A 15,319-nucleotide genomic window follows, 5' to 3' on the forward strand; every position below is an offset into this window, starting at 1 on the left:
ACTGGCCTGATCCAACATGGCTTCTCTGATGTTCTTATGTGACACAGAGTGTTGGACTGGAGGGGCCACCGGCCTGATCCAACAGGGCTTCTCTTATGTTCTTATGTGACACAGAGTGTTGGACTGGAGGGGCCACTGGCCTGATCCAACAGGGCTTCTCTTATGTTCTTCTGTGACACAGAGTGTTGGACTGGAGGGGCTTCTGGCCTGATCCAACACGGCTTCTCTTATGTTCTTCTGTGACACAGAGTGTTGGAATGGAGGGGCCACTGGCCTGATCCAACAGGGCTTCTCTTATGTTCTTATGTGACACAGAGTGTTGGACTGGAGGGGCCACTGGCCTGATCCAACAGGGCTTCTCTTATGGTCTTATGTGACACAGAGTGTTGGACTGGAGGGCCCACTGTCCTGATCCAAAAGGGCTTCTCTTATGTTCTTATGTGACACAGAGTGTTGGACTGGAGGGGCCACTGGCCTGATCCAACAGGGCTTCTCTTATGGTCTTATGTGACACAGAGTGTTGGAATGGAGGGGCCATTGGCCTGATCCAACAGGGCTTCTCTTATGTTCTTATGTTACACAGAGTGTTGGACTGGATGGGCCATTGGCCTGATCCAACATGGCTTCTCTTATGTGACACAGAGTGTTGGACTGGATGGGCCCACTGGCCTGATCCAACATGGCTTCTCTTATGTTCTTATGTGACACAGAGTGTTGGGACTGGATGGGCCATTGGCCTGATCCAACATGGCTTCTCTTATGTTCTTATGTGACACAGAGTGTTGGACTGGATGGGCCATTGGCCTGATCCAACAGGGCTTCTCTTATGTTCTTATGTGACACAGAGTGTTGAACTGGAGGGCCCACTGGCCTGATCCAACATGGCTTCTCTGATGTCTTATGTGACACAGAGTGTTGGACTGGAAGGGCCACTGGCCTGATCCAACATGGCTTCTCTGATGTTCTTATGTGACACAGAGTGTTGGACTGGATGGGCCATTGGCCTGATCCAACATGGCTTCTCTGATGTTCTTATGTGACACAGAGTGTTGGACTGGATGGGCCATTGGCCTGATCCAACAGGGCTTCTCTTATGTTCTTATGTGACACAGAGTGTTGGACTGGAGGGGCCACTGGCCTGATCCAACATGGCTTCTCTGATGTTCTTATGTGACACAGAGTGTTGGACTGGAGGGGCCACTGGCCTGATCCAACATGGCTTCTCTTATGTTCTAAGATGGTCTCTAGGGCACCTTCCAACTCTGTGATTCTACGATAATACTGGCTGTTTCCTTTCCAGCCTCTTTCCTCCTGTTCCCTAGCAGGGAGGTGGCCTCTTCTGCAACTGCTGGCCGCTGAGCTCATGCACAAAGTGACGCCCACCCTTGGGGGCTCCTGCTTCACTGACCCTCTTTGCCCAGAAGCTGAGCTCCTTGTTGACCAGCTGGATGAGCTCCGAGTGGCAGAAGGGGAGGAAGTAGACGATTTCGTTGATCCTGCCGAGGAATTCGTCCCTTCGGAAGTGAGCCTGTGGGGGGGGGGAGAAGAAGATATTAGATTTATATCCCGCCCTCCACTCCGAAGAGTCTCAGAGCGGCTCACAATCTCCTTTACATTCCTCCCCCACAACAGACACCCTGTGAGGTGGATGGGGCTGAGAGGGCTCTCACAGCAGCTGCCCTTTCAAGGACAACCTCTGCCAGAGCTGTGGCTGACCCAAGGACATTCCAGCAGTTGCAAGTGGAGGAGTGGGGAATCAAACCCGGTTCTCCCAGATAAGAGAGCTCTGGCTGACACAAGGCCATTCCAGCAGGTGCAAGTGGAGGAGTGGGGAATCAAACCTGGCTCTCCCAGATAAGAGTCCACACACTTAACCACTACACCAAAGTGGAAAAGGACAGAGGCTGGGAAAGGGGGCCGGGAACCACTGTTCTTGGTAGACAAATTCAAACCAGGGCAAGCAGATGGAAAGAGCACAACTGGTCAGCTTATTTCCTAGTAGAAGGAAATGATACTGGATTTATATCCCACCCTATACTCTCAATCTCAAGAGTCTCAGAGCGGCTCACAATCTCCTTTACCTCCCCCCCCCCCCCAGCAACAACAGACATCCTGTGAGGTGGGTGGGGCTGAGAGAGCTCTGACAGAACCTGCCCTTTCAAGGACAACTCATGCGATAGCTCTGGCTGACCCCAAGGCCATTCCAGCAGCTGCAAGGGGAGGAGTGGGGAATCAAACCCGGTTCTCCCAGATAAGAATCCGTGCACTTAAGCACTACACCAGACTGGCTCTTACTCTCTCTCAAGGAAACCTTGCTAGAATTTCTCTCTTACTGTCGCGGAAAGCTGGCCTTTTATGGTGTTCATAAGGAGAGAGGGACTGTGGCTCAGCGGAACAGCATCCGATGGCCTGCAGAAGGTCCTTTGCCTTTGCCTTCCTCTGCGTAGCAACCCTGGATGTCCTTGCTGGTCCCTCATCTAAGAACCGACCAGGGCTGGCTCTCCTTAGCTTCCGAGATCAGGCTCGCCTGGCCCGTCCCAGTTAGAGCAGCTCACAATCTCCTTTCCCTTCTCCCCCCACAACAGACACCCTGTGAGGCGGGTGGGGCTGAGAGAGCTCTCCCATAAGCTGCCCTTTCAAGGACAACTCTGCTATGGCTGATCCAAGGCCATTCCAGCAGGTGCAAGTGGAAGAAGAAGACTGCAGATTTATACCTCACCCTTCTCTTTGAATCAGAGACTCACAGCGGCTTACTATCTCCTATATCTTCTCCCCCCACAACAGACACCCTGGGAGGTAGTTGGGGCTGAGAGAGCTCCGACAGAAGCTGCTCTTTCAAGGACAACTCTGTTGCATTTTCACCACAAACACTTTCACTCAAGAGGATTTAAAGGCCTAATTAGCAATGCACTTCCTTTGTCATCCAGTTTCAATGGAGCAAATCTGCCTTAGGAAACATCTAAGGAAAGTGTGTGCGTGGAGGACCTGGGGGGGGGAGTGGGGAGGTTGCCAATTTTGTTTCCTGCCAGGGCTCCTGCGACTTTGAATGCTCTCCTAGCTGGGGAAAAAATTCCCCCTGGAAGAAGAAGTCTGCAGATTTATACCCTGCCCTTCTCTCTGAATCAGAGAGCAGCTTACAATCTCCTATATCTTCCTCCCCCCACAAGAGACACCCTGTGAGGTAGGTGGGGCTGAGAGAGCTCTGACAGAAGCTGCCCTTTCAAGGACAACTCTTGCGACAGCTATGGCTGACCCAAGGCCATCCCAGCAGCTGTAAGTGGAGGAGTGGGGAATCAAACCTGGTTCTCCCAAATAAGAGTCTGCACACTCAACCACTACACCAAAGTGGCTACACCAAACAAGCGGGCGTGTCTCTGGCAGGCTGCATTTCTGAGCTCTCCCAAGACTCACCTTGATTTGCCCGTGGCAAGATGCAAGAGTTTTTTTCCATCCCGGCAGCTTGCTTGGGACAAAACTGGAGTTCCCTCCCCATTCAAACCCAAACTCCATCTGCAGAGGCTCTCCCATTCATTCAGGCTACTCCCCCAAAGCGGACTGGTTGGAAACGAACACCAGTTCCTCGCCTTCCGGGAGCCAGAAGGTAGGCGGGGAGGTGATCGACAGAACCTTCCGTACCTTCAAGATGGGGCGAATGACGTTCTCCTTGAACTGCTTGGAGATTGTGATCTTGTCGGACATCTGGACATCATCTGAAAGGCAGGGCAGGAGACGGCTCATGGGCAGCAGCCCACACGGCCCCTGGCACAGGAAGGGGGAGGGACTGTGGCTCAGCGGACGAGGCTCTGCTCGGCACGCAGAAGGTCCCAGGTTCAATCCCCGGCACCTCCACTTAAAAAGGGCCAGGCAGGAGGGGATAGGAAAGATCTCTCTGCCTGAGACCCTGGAGAGCTGCTGCTGGTCTGAGTGGACAAGGCTGACCTTGAGGGACCTGACTCACACAGTGGCTGGCTCACCAGTTCTACTGGTGGGTCCACAGTAATAATATTAATAATAATAATAATAAGATGACTGCAGATTTATACCCCGCCCTTCTCTCTGAATCAGAGACTCAGAACAGCTTACAATCTCCTATATCTTCTCCCCCCACAACAGACACCCTGTGAGGTGGGTGGGGCTGAGAGGGCTCTGACAGAAGCTGCCCTTTCACAGACAACTCTTGCAAGAGCTATGGCTGACCCAAGGCCATTTCAACAGCTGCAAGTGGAAGAAGAAGACTGCAGATTTATACCCTGCTCTTCTCTCTGAATCAGAGACTCAGAGCGGCTTACAATCTGTGAGGCGGGTGGGGCTGAGAGAGCTCTCCCATAAGCTGCCCTTTCCAGGACAACTCCTGCTATGGCTGACCCAAGGCCATTCCAGCAGGTGCAAGTGGAAGAAGAAGACTGCAGATTTATACCCCGCCCTTCTCTCTGAATCAGAAACTCAGAGCGGCTTACAATCTCCTATATCTTCTCCCCTCACAACAGGTGGGTGAGGCTGAGAGAGCTCTGGCAGAAGCTGCCCTTTCACGGACAACTCTTGCGAGAGCTATGGCTGACCCAAGGCCATTTCAACAGCTGCAAGTGGAAGAAGAAGACTGCAGATTTATACCCTGCTCTTCTCTCTGAATCAGAGACTCAGAGCGGCTTACAATCTGTGAGGCGGGTGGGGCTGAGAGAGCTCTCCCATAAGCTGCCCTTTCCAGGACAACTCCTGCTATGGCTGACCCAAGGCCATTCCAGCAGGTGCAAGTGGAAGAAGAAGACTGCAGATTTATACCCCGCCCTTCTCTCTGAATCAGAAACTCAGAGCGGCTTACGATCTCCTATATCTTCTCCCCTCACAACAGGTGGGTGAGGCTGAGAGAGCTCTGACAGAAGCTGCCCTTTCACAGACAACTCTTGCGAGAGGTATGCCTGACCCAAGGCCATTTCAACAGCTGCAAGTGGAAGAAGAAGACTGCAGATTTATACCCTGCTCTTCTCTCTGAATCAGAGACTCAGAGCAGCTTACAATCTCCTATATCCATGATGGCGAACCTATGACACGCGAGGCAATTTGGCTGACACACCGGAAACCAAGGAGCGTGGCAAGCCGCGAGTCCTTCGGAGGCTGCTGAGCCCGTCTCGGAGGAGCAGCAGCTGCTAAGGTGAAGGCGAGAAGAGGCGGCAGCAGCGCAGTGGGTCGCCGCCGCCGCCTCTTTCTCCGGCTCCAGGCCGGGGGTGGGGGTGGGAGGGAAGGTTGAGGGTGGGAGGGAAGGTTGGCCGACGCTGCCAGTGCCTCGCCTTGACCTGGGGGTGGGAGGAGACAGCCTCCTGGCGCAACCCGTCCCCCACCCAAAGCAGAGGCAGCCAAACGCGCCTCCTCCTCCTCGCAACAGGGCCGAGCTTTGCAACCCCCTTTTCCCGCCCTCCCCGGGGCCTGAGGAAATAGGTGGGTACAGCAAGAAAGAAAAAAAGAGCATTGCAAAAAAAGAGGCAGGGGGGGGGGAAGAAGTGCCCTCCTCGGCGGGTCGCGCCTTTGCAATGCCGGGGCTTTGCAAATGCAGGAGCAAGGCAGGCGTGTTTTCTTCCGTTTGTTTGCATGGAGCGGCTGGGGGGGGGAGGCAGAGATGGCATTGCAGCAGTGTGTGTGGGGTGCAATGCCCGAGGGGGCGTCGCTCTGGGGCCTATTGTGGGGCTGCCCCCCCCCTCCTCCTCCTTCTCCACCCGGTCCTGGGTTTTTTTTTTTGCAACCAACATGATCTTTCTCACTTTGCTCTCTCGCTCTTTCTTATGGCCGCCTGCCGGATGCGGGGTTTCAGATTTAAAGGACAAGCTGCCCTTTTCAGCTTGGAAGAGGAGGAAGGGGGTGGGCGATGGGGGCTGTGTGTGGGTTGCAAAAGAGCAAGGGGAGGGGAGCATTGGGTCGCCCCCCTTGGCTTCCCTTGGCAAGCGCTGGAGGAGAAAAGGCGGGAAGAAAAAAAGATACACCCTTTCCCGCAGGGTTACCAATCCCCAGGTGGGGGCAGGGGATCCCCCTCTCCCCAAAATACCCCCCCCCCCAAGTTTCAAAACGATTGGACCAGGGGGTCCAATTCTATGAGCCCCAAAAGATGGCGCCCATATCCTTCATTATTTCCTATGGAAGGAAGGCATTTTAAAAGGTGTGCTGTCCCTTTAAATGGGATGGCCAGAACTCCCTTGGAGTTCAATTATGCTTGTCACACCCTTGTTCCTGGCTCCACCCCAATGTCTCCTGGCTCCACCCCCAAAGTCTCCTGGCTCCGCCCCCAAAGCCCCCAGATATTTCTTGAATTGGACTTGGCAACCGTAGTCTGACCTAGGCTGCAGACCGCGCACTGGATCCTTTGTGCCTGGTTCTCCTGCGGCCCCCTCATTTGGTGAGTGTGGTTGAAGTGACACACGACCCGAGGAAGACTACACTTTTTCCCGATTTTCGACACACCAAGCTGAAAAGGTTAGCCATCACTGTCCTATATCTTCATCCCCCACAAAAGACACCCTGTGAGCTGGGTGGGGCTGAGAGAGCTCTCACAGCAGCTTCCCTTTCAAGGACAACTTTTGCGAGAGCTATGGCTGACCCAAGGCCATTCCAGCAGCTGCAAGTGGAAGAAGACTGCAGATTTATATCCCACCCTTTTCTCCGAATCAGAGACTCAGAGTGGCTTATAATCTCCTATATCTTCTCCCCCCACAACAGACACCCTGTGAGGTGGGTGGGGCTGAGAGGGCTCTCCCAGCAGCTGCCCTTTCAAGGACAACCTCTGCCAGAGCTATGACTGACCCAAGGCCATTCCAACGTGCAAGTGGAGGAGTGGGGAATCAAGCCCGGTTCTCCCAGATAAGAGTCTGTGCTCTCCACCACTATACAAAACTGGCTCAATAAGGCAGAGAAGCCGAGGCCTTCTCCTAATGTTGCCTCTGGGAACTCGAATTCAGAGGCTAATTGCCTCTGGATGGGGAGGTTCCTTTCACCCACCATGGTTCATGGCCACTGATAGACTTATCCTTCATGAATCTGTTTAATCCCCCTTGAATTCTTTTTCATCCTTTGGCCGTCACGACATCCTCTGGCAGCCAATCCCACCTTTTAATCACTCTTTGCGTAAAGAGGTATTTCCTTTGGCCCATCCTGAACCTACTGCCCCGTCCGCTTCACTGGATGCCCTGGAGTTCGAGTTATTTCGGGAGAGGGAGAAAAAGTTCTTTTTGGCCCTTTCCGCACTTGCCATTCATTCAGGGTTTTTTCCCCAGCGTTAGGTTCGAGGTGATGAAGTCCACGGTAAAATAGCTCCAAAAAAATCTGGCGAAACAGCGGGCTGAAACCAGGTTGGCAGCCGAAGAGAGATAATTTGGGCTTTTTTTGAGCAGGAATGCACAGGAATGCAGTTCTGGCTGGCATGGGGTCAGGGGGGGTGGCCTGATATGCAAATGAGTTCCCACTGGGCCTCTTCTACAAAAAACCTGTGTGAAACAATGGTGATGTCAGGTGTGGCCTAATATGCAAATGAATTCCTGCTGAGCCTTCTCTTTTTTAAAAAAACCCCAACTCATGTGAAACAATGGTGATATCAGGAGGTGTGGCCTAATATGCAAATGAATTCCTGCTGAGCCTTTTCTTTAAAAAAAAAACCCAACTCATGTGAAACAATGGTGATATCAGGTGTGACCTAATATGTAAATGAGTTCCTGCTGGGCTTTTTCTACCAAAAAAGCCCTGGAGATAACATAATGCAGAATGGGGGGTGGTGGTGGAGGGGGGAAGGACGGTACTCGAAATAAAAAGGTTGAATTTGAATTTAGCGCAGAACTGCTTAGAGGAGACCATGGTAAAGGAAGTGCGGAAAGGGCCTTTGCCAACTATTTCTCTCTCTCTGAAATCTACAAGGGATAGGGCCTTCTCCGTAATGGCCCCTTCTTGGTGGAACCAGCTGCTGGAAAAGGTAAGGGCCCTGCGGGATCTTGCTCATTTCTGCAGGGCCTGTAAGACAGTCCTCTTCCGGCTGGCTTACAACTAACCGGCACTTGAAACTTGAAACTGAGTGTAGTTTTTGTAAGATTGCTGTATGTTTTTTAATGTTTTAATTATATAAACTGTGTGAAATGTTTAAATTTTAACTATGTAAACTGTGAAATGTTTAAATTTTTATGTTTAATTTTTATAGTCTTATGTTAGATTTTATATGCTGTAAGCCGCCCTGAGCCACCTGGTGGGAAGGGCGGGATACAAATTACAAATAAACTAAACTAAAAAATCTATCCCATGCACAATTTTATATCCCTATACCACGGGTGGCCAATGGTAGCTCTCTAGATGTTTTTTGCCTACAACTCCCATCAGCCCCAGCCAGCACGGCCAATGATTGGGGCTGATGGGAGTTGTAGGCAAAAAAACATCTGGAGAACTACCATTGGCCACCCCTGCCCTATACGTTTCCCCATGCAAGATTTCAAGAGTGGGAACTTCTGTGAGACTAAAAGGAACCTCCACAGTCAGGGACAGTCTACCTGTGACTACCAGGTGCGGGAGATGAGGCACAAGGAGCAAGCCCCCCTGCTCTCCTCCCAGCCTGCTTGGGAGTATGCAGCTGGCCACCGGTTGAAACGAGCCAGCCTGAGCCATGCAGGGCAGTTGTTTTGCCAGCAGTGCCAAGAGCTGACCGGTGCGGGGGTGGGGGAGCAGTACCCAGATTTTCCGCGATCCTCTTCCGGCTCAGCTCCAGGGTCTCCTGCCTCAGCTGCAAGGCATGCTGGGCGATCTCGTCGCTGGCCACGTTGGAGGTCATGATGAAGATGGCGTCCTTGCAGTCGATGGTCTTCCCTTTCCCGTCCGTCAGCCGGCCCTTTGACAGACAAGAACAAAACAGGATGGCTTGGGAGGGGGAAGGAACTGCAGGAAAACCTTTTCCTACTTTCAGGTTTCCTCTAGAGCTTTCAGGTTTCCTCTAGAGCCAGTTTGCTGTCGTGCACCTGCTGGAATGGCCTTGGGTCAGCCAGAGCTCTCTTATCTGGGAGAACCGGGTTTGATTCCCCACTCCTCCACTTGCACCTGCTGGAATGGCCTTGGGTCAGCCAGAGCTCTCTTATCTGGGAGAACCGGGTTTGATTCCCCACTCCTCCACTTGCAGCTGCTGGAATGGCCTTGGGTCAGCCAGAGCTCTCTTATCTGGGAGAACCGGGTTGGATTCCCCACTCCTCCACTTGCACCTGCTGGAATGGCCTTGGGTCAGCCATAGCTCTCTTATCTGGGAGAACCGGGTTGGATTCCCCACTCCTCCACTTGCAGCTGCTGGAATGGCCTTGGGTCAGCCAGAGGTCTCTTATCTTGGAGAACCGGGTTTGATTCCCCACTCCTCCACTTGCAGCTGCTGGAATGGCCTTGGGTCACCAGAGCTCTCTTATCTGGAAGAACCGGGTTTGATTCTCCACTCCTCCACTTGCACCTGCTGGAATGGCCTTGGGTCAGCCAGAGCTCTGGCAGAGGTTGCCCTTGAAAGGGCAGCTGCTGTGAGAGCCCTCTCCAGCCCCACCCATCTCCCAGGGTGTCTGTTGAGGGGGGGGGGAAGGTAAAGGAGATTCTAGGCTGCTCTGAGACTCTGTCCTTGAAAGGACAGCTGCTGTGAGAGCCCTCTCAGCCCTACCCACCTCACAGGGTGTCTGTTGAGGGGGGAGAAGATATAGGAGATTGTGAACTGCTCTGAGTCTCTGATTCAGAGAAAAGGGCGGGGTATAAATCTGCAATTCTTCTTCTGCTGCTGCTCAACGTCCCCGTTTTTTCACTACAGCTGTATTTACTAGCACGGGAAAGCCCCTGCTTTCCACACAGAAAGTCCTAAATTTAATCCTGGGATTGTCTCCCTCGAGGGTCAGGAAGCAGTTGCCAGGGAAGAACTCTCCTCTACCCAGGGGTCGTTTTGTAGAAAAACAGGCAGTGGAGCTCATTAGCATAACTAATTAGCATATGCCGCCGCTCCCCCAGTCGAAAGCAAACCCGAACGCGAGAAAGGAGAGCCCCGGGCGAGCGAGGCCTGCTTGGGCTGGCTAAAGATCCAGCCAGCCCAAGCAGGCCTCGCTCGCCTGGGGCTCTCCTGGGCCACTGCCCCCCAGTCAAAAGGCCAGCAAGCCATCTGCCGGCCAAAATCACATCAGAAGTGGAGAAAGGGTGGGGTGGGCTTCTCCAGGGGTTAATGAGGGCTGCTGGGGGCGTGGCAAATCCTCTGGGGGCCGGCTGGCTGCCTGCTTTCCTAATCCAGAGATTGTTATGCAGCTGCACCTGCTATTCAATGGACAAGGGAGGTGGGGAGGAGGAGGGGGAACCCTCAGAGAGGTTCAGCAGCTGGGTCCCTGTGAGCCGCTGCTGAATCTGAGGCCTGCCTCTACCCAACAAGGTGAAGAGCTCCTCCCAGAAGCTGTTCGGGGCTCCTTTGCATATTAGGCCACACACCCCTCGCTGCAGCCAATCCTCCTGGATCTGGCACTAGGCCCTGTAAGAAGAGCCTTGTAAGCTCCTGGAGGATTGCATGCATCAAGAGAGGTGTGGCCTAATGTGCAAAGGAGTTCTTGCTATAAAAGGAAAAAGCCCTGAAGCTGCCTTATACTGAATCAGACCACTGGTTCTTCACAGTTAGTCATGTCTACTAAGTCTGGCAGCAGCTCTCCAGGGTCTCGGGCAGAGAGAGGTCTTCTTGCATCACCTCCTGCCTAGTCTTTTTAGCTGGAGATGCTGGGGATTGAACCCACAGCCTTCTGGATGCCAAGCAGATGCTCTACCACTGCTATTAACCACCACCCCGAACTGGCTCTCTGTGAGTGACAATAATGACAACAAGAAGAAGAAGATATACTATACTCTGAATGTGAGAGAGGTCACAATCTCCTTTACCTTCTTCCCCCACCCACCCCACAACAGACACCCTGTGAGGTAGGTGGGGCTGAGAGAGCTCTGACAGAAGCTGCCCTTTCAAGGACAGCTCTGCGAGAGCTATGGCTGACCCAAGGCCATTCCAGCAGCTGCAAGTGCAGGAGTGGGGAATCAAACCCGGTTCTCCCAGAAAAGAGTCCGTCCACTTCACCACTACAGTTTGGTGTAGTGGTGTACAGCCAGTTTGGTGTAGTGGTTCAGTGCGTGGACTCTTATCTGGGAGAACCGGGTTTGATTCCCCACTCCTCCAATTGCACCTGCTGGAATGGCCTTGGGTCAGTCATAGCTATCTCAGGAGTTGTCTTTGAAAGGGCAGCTGCTGTGAGAACCCTCTCAGTCCCACCCACCTCACAGGGTGTCTGTTGTGGGGGGAGAAGATATAGGAGATTGTAAGCCGCTCTGAGTCTCTGATTCAGAGAGAAGGGCGGGGTATAAATCTTTGGTCGTGTTCTCCACTTGCAGCTGCTGGAATGGCCTTGGGTCAGCCATAGCTCTTGCAGGAGTTGTCCTTGAAAGGGCAGCTGCTGTGAGAGCTCTCTCAGCCCCACCCACCCTCACAGGGTGTCTGTTGTGGGGGGAGAAGACATAGGCGATTGTAAGCCACTCTGAGTCTCTGATTCAGAGAGAAGGGCAGAGTATAAATCTGCAATTCTTCTTCTACACCAAACTGGCTCTCAAGAATGAGAAAGGAAGACTTGTGGAAAAGGTGAAGGGTTTTGTGCATCCGCGGCCAGGATTCTGACGGCAGAAGGTTAAATGCAGAGAACTATATCTCAGTTCCCAGGGCCATCCTGCATTGGAACAAGAGCAATTGGTGTATGGCCACCAAGACCTCTTAGGACAAAGGGTAGGTTACAAATCCCTCAGTTCTCCACGCATAGTGGGGGGGGGGACACACATCCAGCTGGAATGTTTGCGAGTTTTTCTTTTTTTCCCAAGGATTAATAACGCAGGGTGTCTTCTTTCCCCCTTCTTGCATAGATCACTGTGGCAGCCGCTAAATGTGAAATCAATTCCTGCCCTGGCAATTGCCGAAACAATAATCCCAAGTACCCGGCATGGATTTGTGCTCTTCTGCTGGCAATGCCTGCTCTGGCCAATGTGGGGTGGAAGATGAGATGGGGGGGGGGGCTTGCAGTTTGTGCTTTCTTTCTTCTCCCCCCCCCCTCCCAGCAAAGGTTATTATTTCTGTCTTCTTGGAGGCGCCCTCGTGGCAGAGGAGATGAGTGTTCGGAACGCTGCAAACGGCTCTCCTGTGCCGGCCGGAGAGCCTGCCCCCCCTCCCCTCCGCTTAACGCAATCTGTGCAGAACTAGAAGCGGCTACAAGCTCGGCTCTTGACTGTGCAGCCACAACAATCCCACCGTACCAATCTCGGCGTGTTTATAGCCCACGGCTGTTTCCCTGACGGTCTATTAAACTGCCTTTCCCCTCCGCACGAATGAATAGCCTTTCCCAAACAATTTGATCCCCTTGCCCTAAGAGCGCTGACTCTCAAAAGTGCAGACCCCTAAAATCTTGTTGGTCTCCCGGGGGTTATTGGACTGGAATCAAACTTTCACAGCGAATGTGTAAGAACATAAGAGAAGCCATGTTGGATCAGGCCAATGGCCCATCCTGTACAACACTCTGTGTCACACAATGGCCAAAAAGCCCAGGTGCCATCAGGAGGTCCACCACTGAAGCCAGGACACTAAAAGCCCTCCTACTGTTGCCCCTCCCAAGCACCAAGAATGCAGAGCATCTCTACCCCAGACATAAGAACATAAGAGAAGCCATGTTGGATCAGGCCAATGGCCCATCCTGTCCAACACTCTGTGTCACATAAGAACATAAGAGAAGCCCTGTTGGATCAGGCCAATGGCCCATCCAGTCCAACACTCTGTGTCACATAAGAACATAAGAGAAGCCTTGTTGGATCAGGCCAGTGGCCCCTCCAGTCCAACACTCTATGTCACATAAGAACATAAGAGAAGCCCTGTTGGATCAGGCCAATGGCCCATCCTGTCCAACACTCTGTGTCACATAAGAACATAAGAGAAGCCCTGTTGGATCAGGCCAATGGCCCATCCTGTCCAACACTCTGTCACACAGTGGCCAAAAAACCCCCAGGTGCCATCAGGAGGTCCATAAGAAGATAAGAACATAAGAGAAGCCATGTTGGATCAGGTCAATGGCCCATCCAGTCCAACACTCTTATGTCACACAGTGGCCAAAAAACCTCAGGTGCCATCAGGAGGTCCATCGGTGGGGCCAAGACACTAGAAGCCCTCCCACTGTGCCCCCCCCCAAGCACCAAGAATACAGAGCATCACTGCCCCAGACAAAAAACATAAGAGAAGCCATGTTGGATCAGGCCAATGGCCCATCCAGTCCAACACTCTGTCACACAGTGGCCAAAAAAAACAGGTGCCATCAGGAGCTCCACCTGTGGGGCCAGGACACTAGAAGTCCTCCCACTGTTGCCCTCCCCCCCAGCACCAAGAGCACAGAGCATCACTGCCCCAGACAGAGAGTTCCAACAATACGCTGTGGCTAACAGCCACTGATGCACCTCTGCTCCATATGCTTATCCAGTCCCCTCTTGAAGCTGGCTATGCTTGTAGCCGCTGCCACCTTCTGTGGCAGTGAATCCCACGTGTTAATCACCCTTTGAATGAATGAAGAACTTCCTTTTATTCGTTCTAACCCGACTGCACAGCAATTTCATTGAATGCCCACGAGTTCTCATATTGTGAGAAAGGGAGAAAAGTCTAGAAGCCTACCCACTCTTGCCCCCCAAGCACCAAGAATACAAAGCATCACTGCCCCGGACATAAGAATATGAGAGAAGCCATGTTGGATCAGGCCAATGGCCCATCCAGTCCAACAATCTGTGTCACACAGTGTCCACCAGTGGGGCCAGGACACCAGAAGTCCTCCCACTGTTGCCCCCCCTGCAACACCAAGAATATAGAGCATCACTTGCCCCAGACAGAGAATTAGTTCCAACAACACGCTATGGCTAATAGCAACTGATGGACCTCTGCTCCAGATGTTGATCCAATCCCCTCTTGAAGCTGGCTATGCTTGCAGCCGCCACCACCTCCTGTGGCAGTGAATTCCAGGTGTTAATCACTCTTTGGGTGAAGAAGGACTTCCTTTTATCCGTTCTAAGCTGACGCCATGGGAAATAAAGTGGCCTTCTTTGGGGTGCATTCTGCCCAGAATTCACAACTCAAGATGCTTCAGTTTCTTTTTTTTCCCTTTCTCTTTAAAAGAGTTCAAGTCGCTAGCCCTCATGGTCACGCAGGACCCCCTGAAGTGTCTGAATAAGAAGGGGGGTGGGGAAGAATTTCCAGACCCCCAAAGGAAGGTTTCAGTGTTCCCCCAACAAACCCCTCCCTGCTGTTAGCAGAAACAGACAATTGCAAAAAAGTCCCACAAAGGAACACATGTAAAATGACCTCATTAGCCTGTTAGGTAAAGCAAGGTAGGAGAACTTGGGCCTCTTAGCCACTGATGGACCTCTGCTCCATATTTTTATCTAAACCCCTCTTGAAGATGGCCATACTTGTGGCCACCACCACCTCCTGTGGCAGTGAATTCCACATGTTAATCACCATTTGGGTGAAGAAGGACTTCCTTTTATCCGTTTTAACCTGTCTGCTCAGCAATTTCATCGAATGCCCACGAGTTCTTGTATTGTGAGAAAGGGAGAAAAGTACCTCTTTCTCTACCCTCTCCATCCCATGTATTATCTTGTAAACCTCTCTCATGTCACCCCGCAGTCGACGTTTCTCCGAGCTAAAGAATCCCAAGCGTTTCAACCTTTCTTCATAGGGAAAGTGCTCCAGCCCTTTAATCATTCTAGTTGCCCTTCTCTGGACTTTCTCCAATGCTATAATATCCTTTTTGAGGTGCGGCGACCAGAACTGCACACAGTATTCCACTTTGAAGATTCGGTTTCTATGCTAATCTGTCAAGAGAGACTCTTGGCATCAGCCCAGGAGTACTTTCACTTTCCACGGTCTCTGCTTTGCACTGCTCCTATCTCTGTGTAACAAGTGAAGCATTCCTTCTGCCTAGTCTCAGAGATGGCCAAGGCTGTCTCTGTCTGATTAGGCTTGCACCTGCAAGGGGCCTGGGAAAGAACTATGGGGGGAGGGATTGCTCGCTTTGCGCCTTAGGTTTGAAGGTGTAACGGTTTAATCTTGAACTATAAGTAGAGGGCAGCTGCCCTCCACAGCCAGTTTTCGCAAGGACCGTCTTGCTCTGACCTGTCATGTATCAATAAACAGCTATTCTTGCAATGGACTGTCTCTGATCATTGAACTGCTGGGGACTTGACAATCCAACTCTAATTTCTGTTAAGAGCCAGCGACTCTCCTGGGTTTTGTCCTTAACGATATTAAGGT

At 52.2% G+C, this 15,319-nt stretch overlaps 1 protein-coding gene across 1 annotated transcript in view; it reads right to left on the reverse strand.

The window, feature by feature from the left end:
* Nucleotides 1–1,318: 1,318 nt before the first annotated feature.
* LOC132590929 (mitochondrial disaggregase-like) overlaps nucleotides 1,319–15,319 on the reverse strand; it is a 137,564-nt gene continuing 123,563 nt past the window's right edge. The window contains exons 10-12 of the mRNA XM_060263842.1: nucleotides 8,689–8,845; nucleotides 3,637–3,710; nucleotides 1,319–1,528 (exon numbers count right to left, since the gene is read on the reverse strand). Coding sequence (XP_060119825.1) covers nucleotides 1,319–1,528; nucleotides 3,637–3,710; nucleotides 8,689–8,845 — 441 coding nt within the window. The remainder of the gene's footprint in view (nucleotides 1,529–3,636; nucleotides 3,711–8,688; nucleotides 8,846–15,319) is intronic.

Source organism: Heteronotia binoei, unplaced genomic scaffold (genome assembly GCF_032191835.1).
Source record: "Heteronotia binoei isolate CCM8104 ecotype False Entrance Well unplaced genomic scaffold, APGP_CSIRO_Hbin_v1 ptg001192l, whole genome shotgun sequence".
Taxonomy (NCBI): domain Eukaryota; kingdom Metazoa; phylum Chordata; class Lepidosauria; order Squamata; family Gekkonidae; genus Heteronotia; species Heteronotia binoei.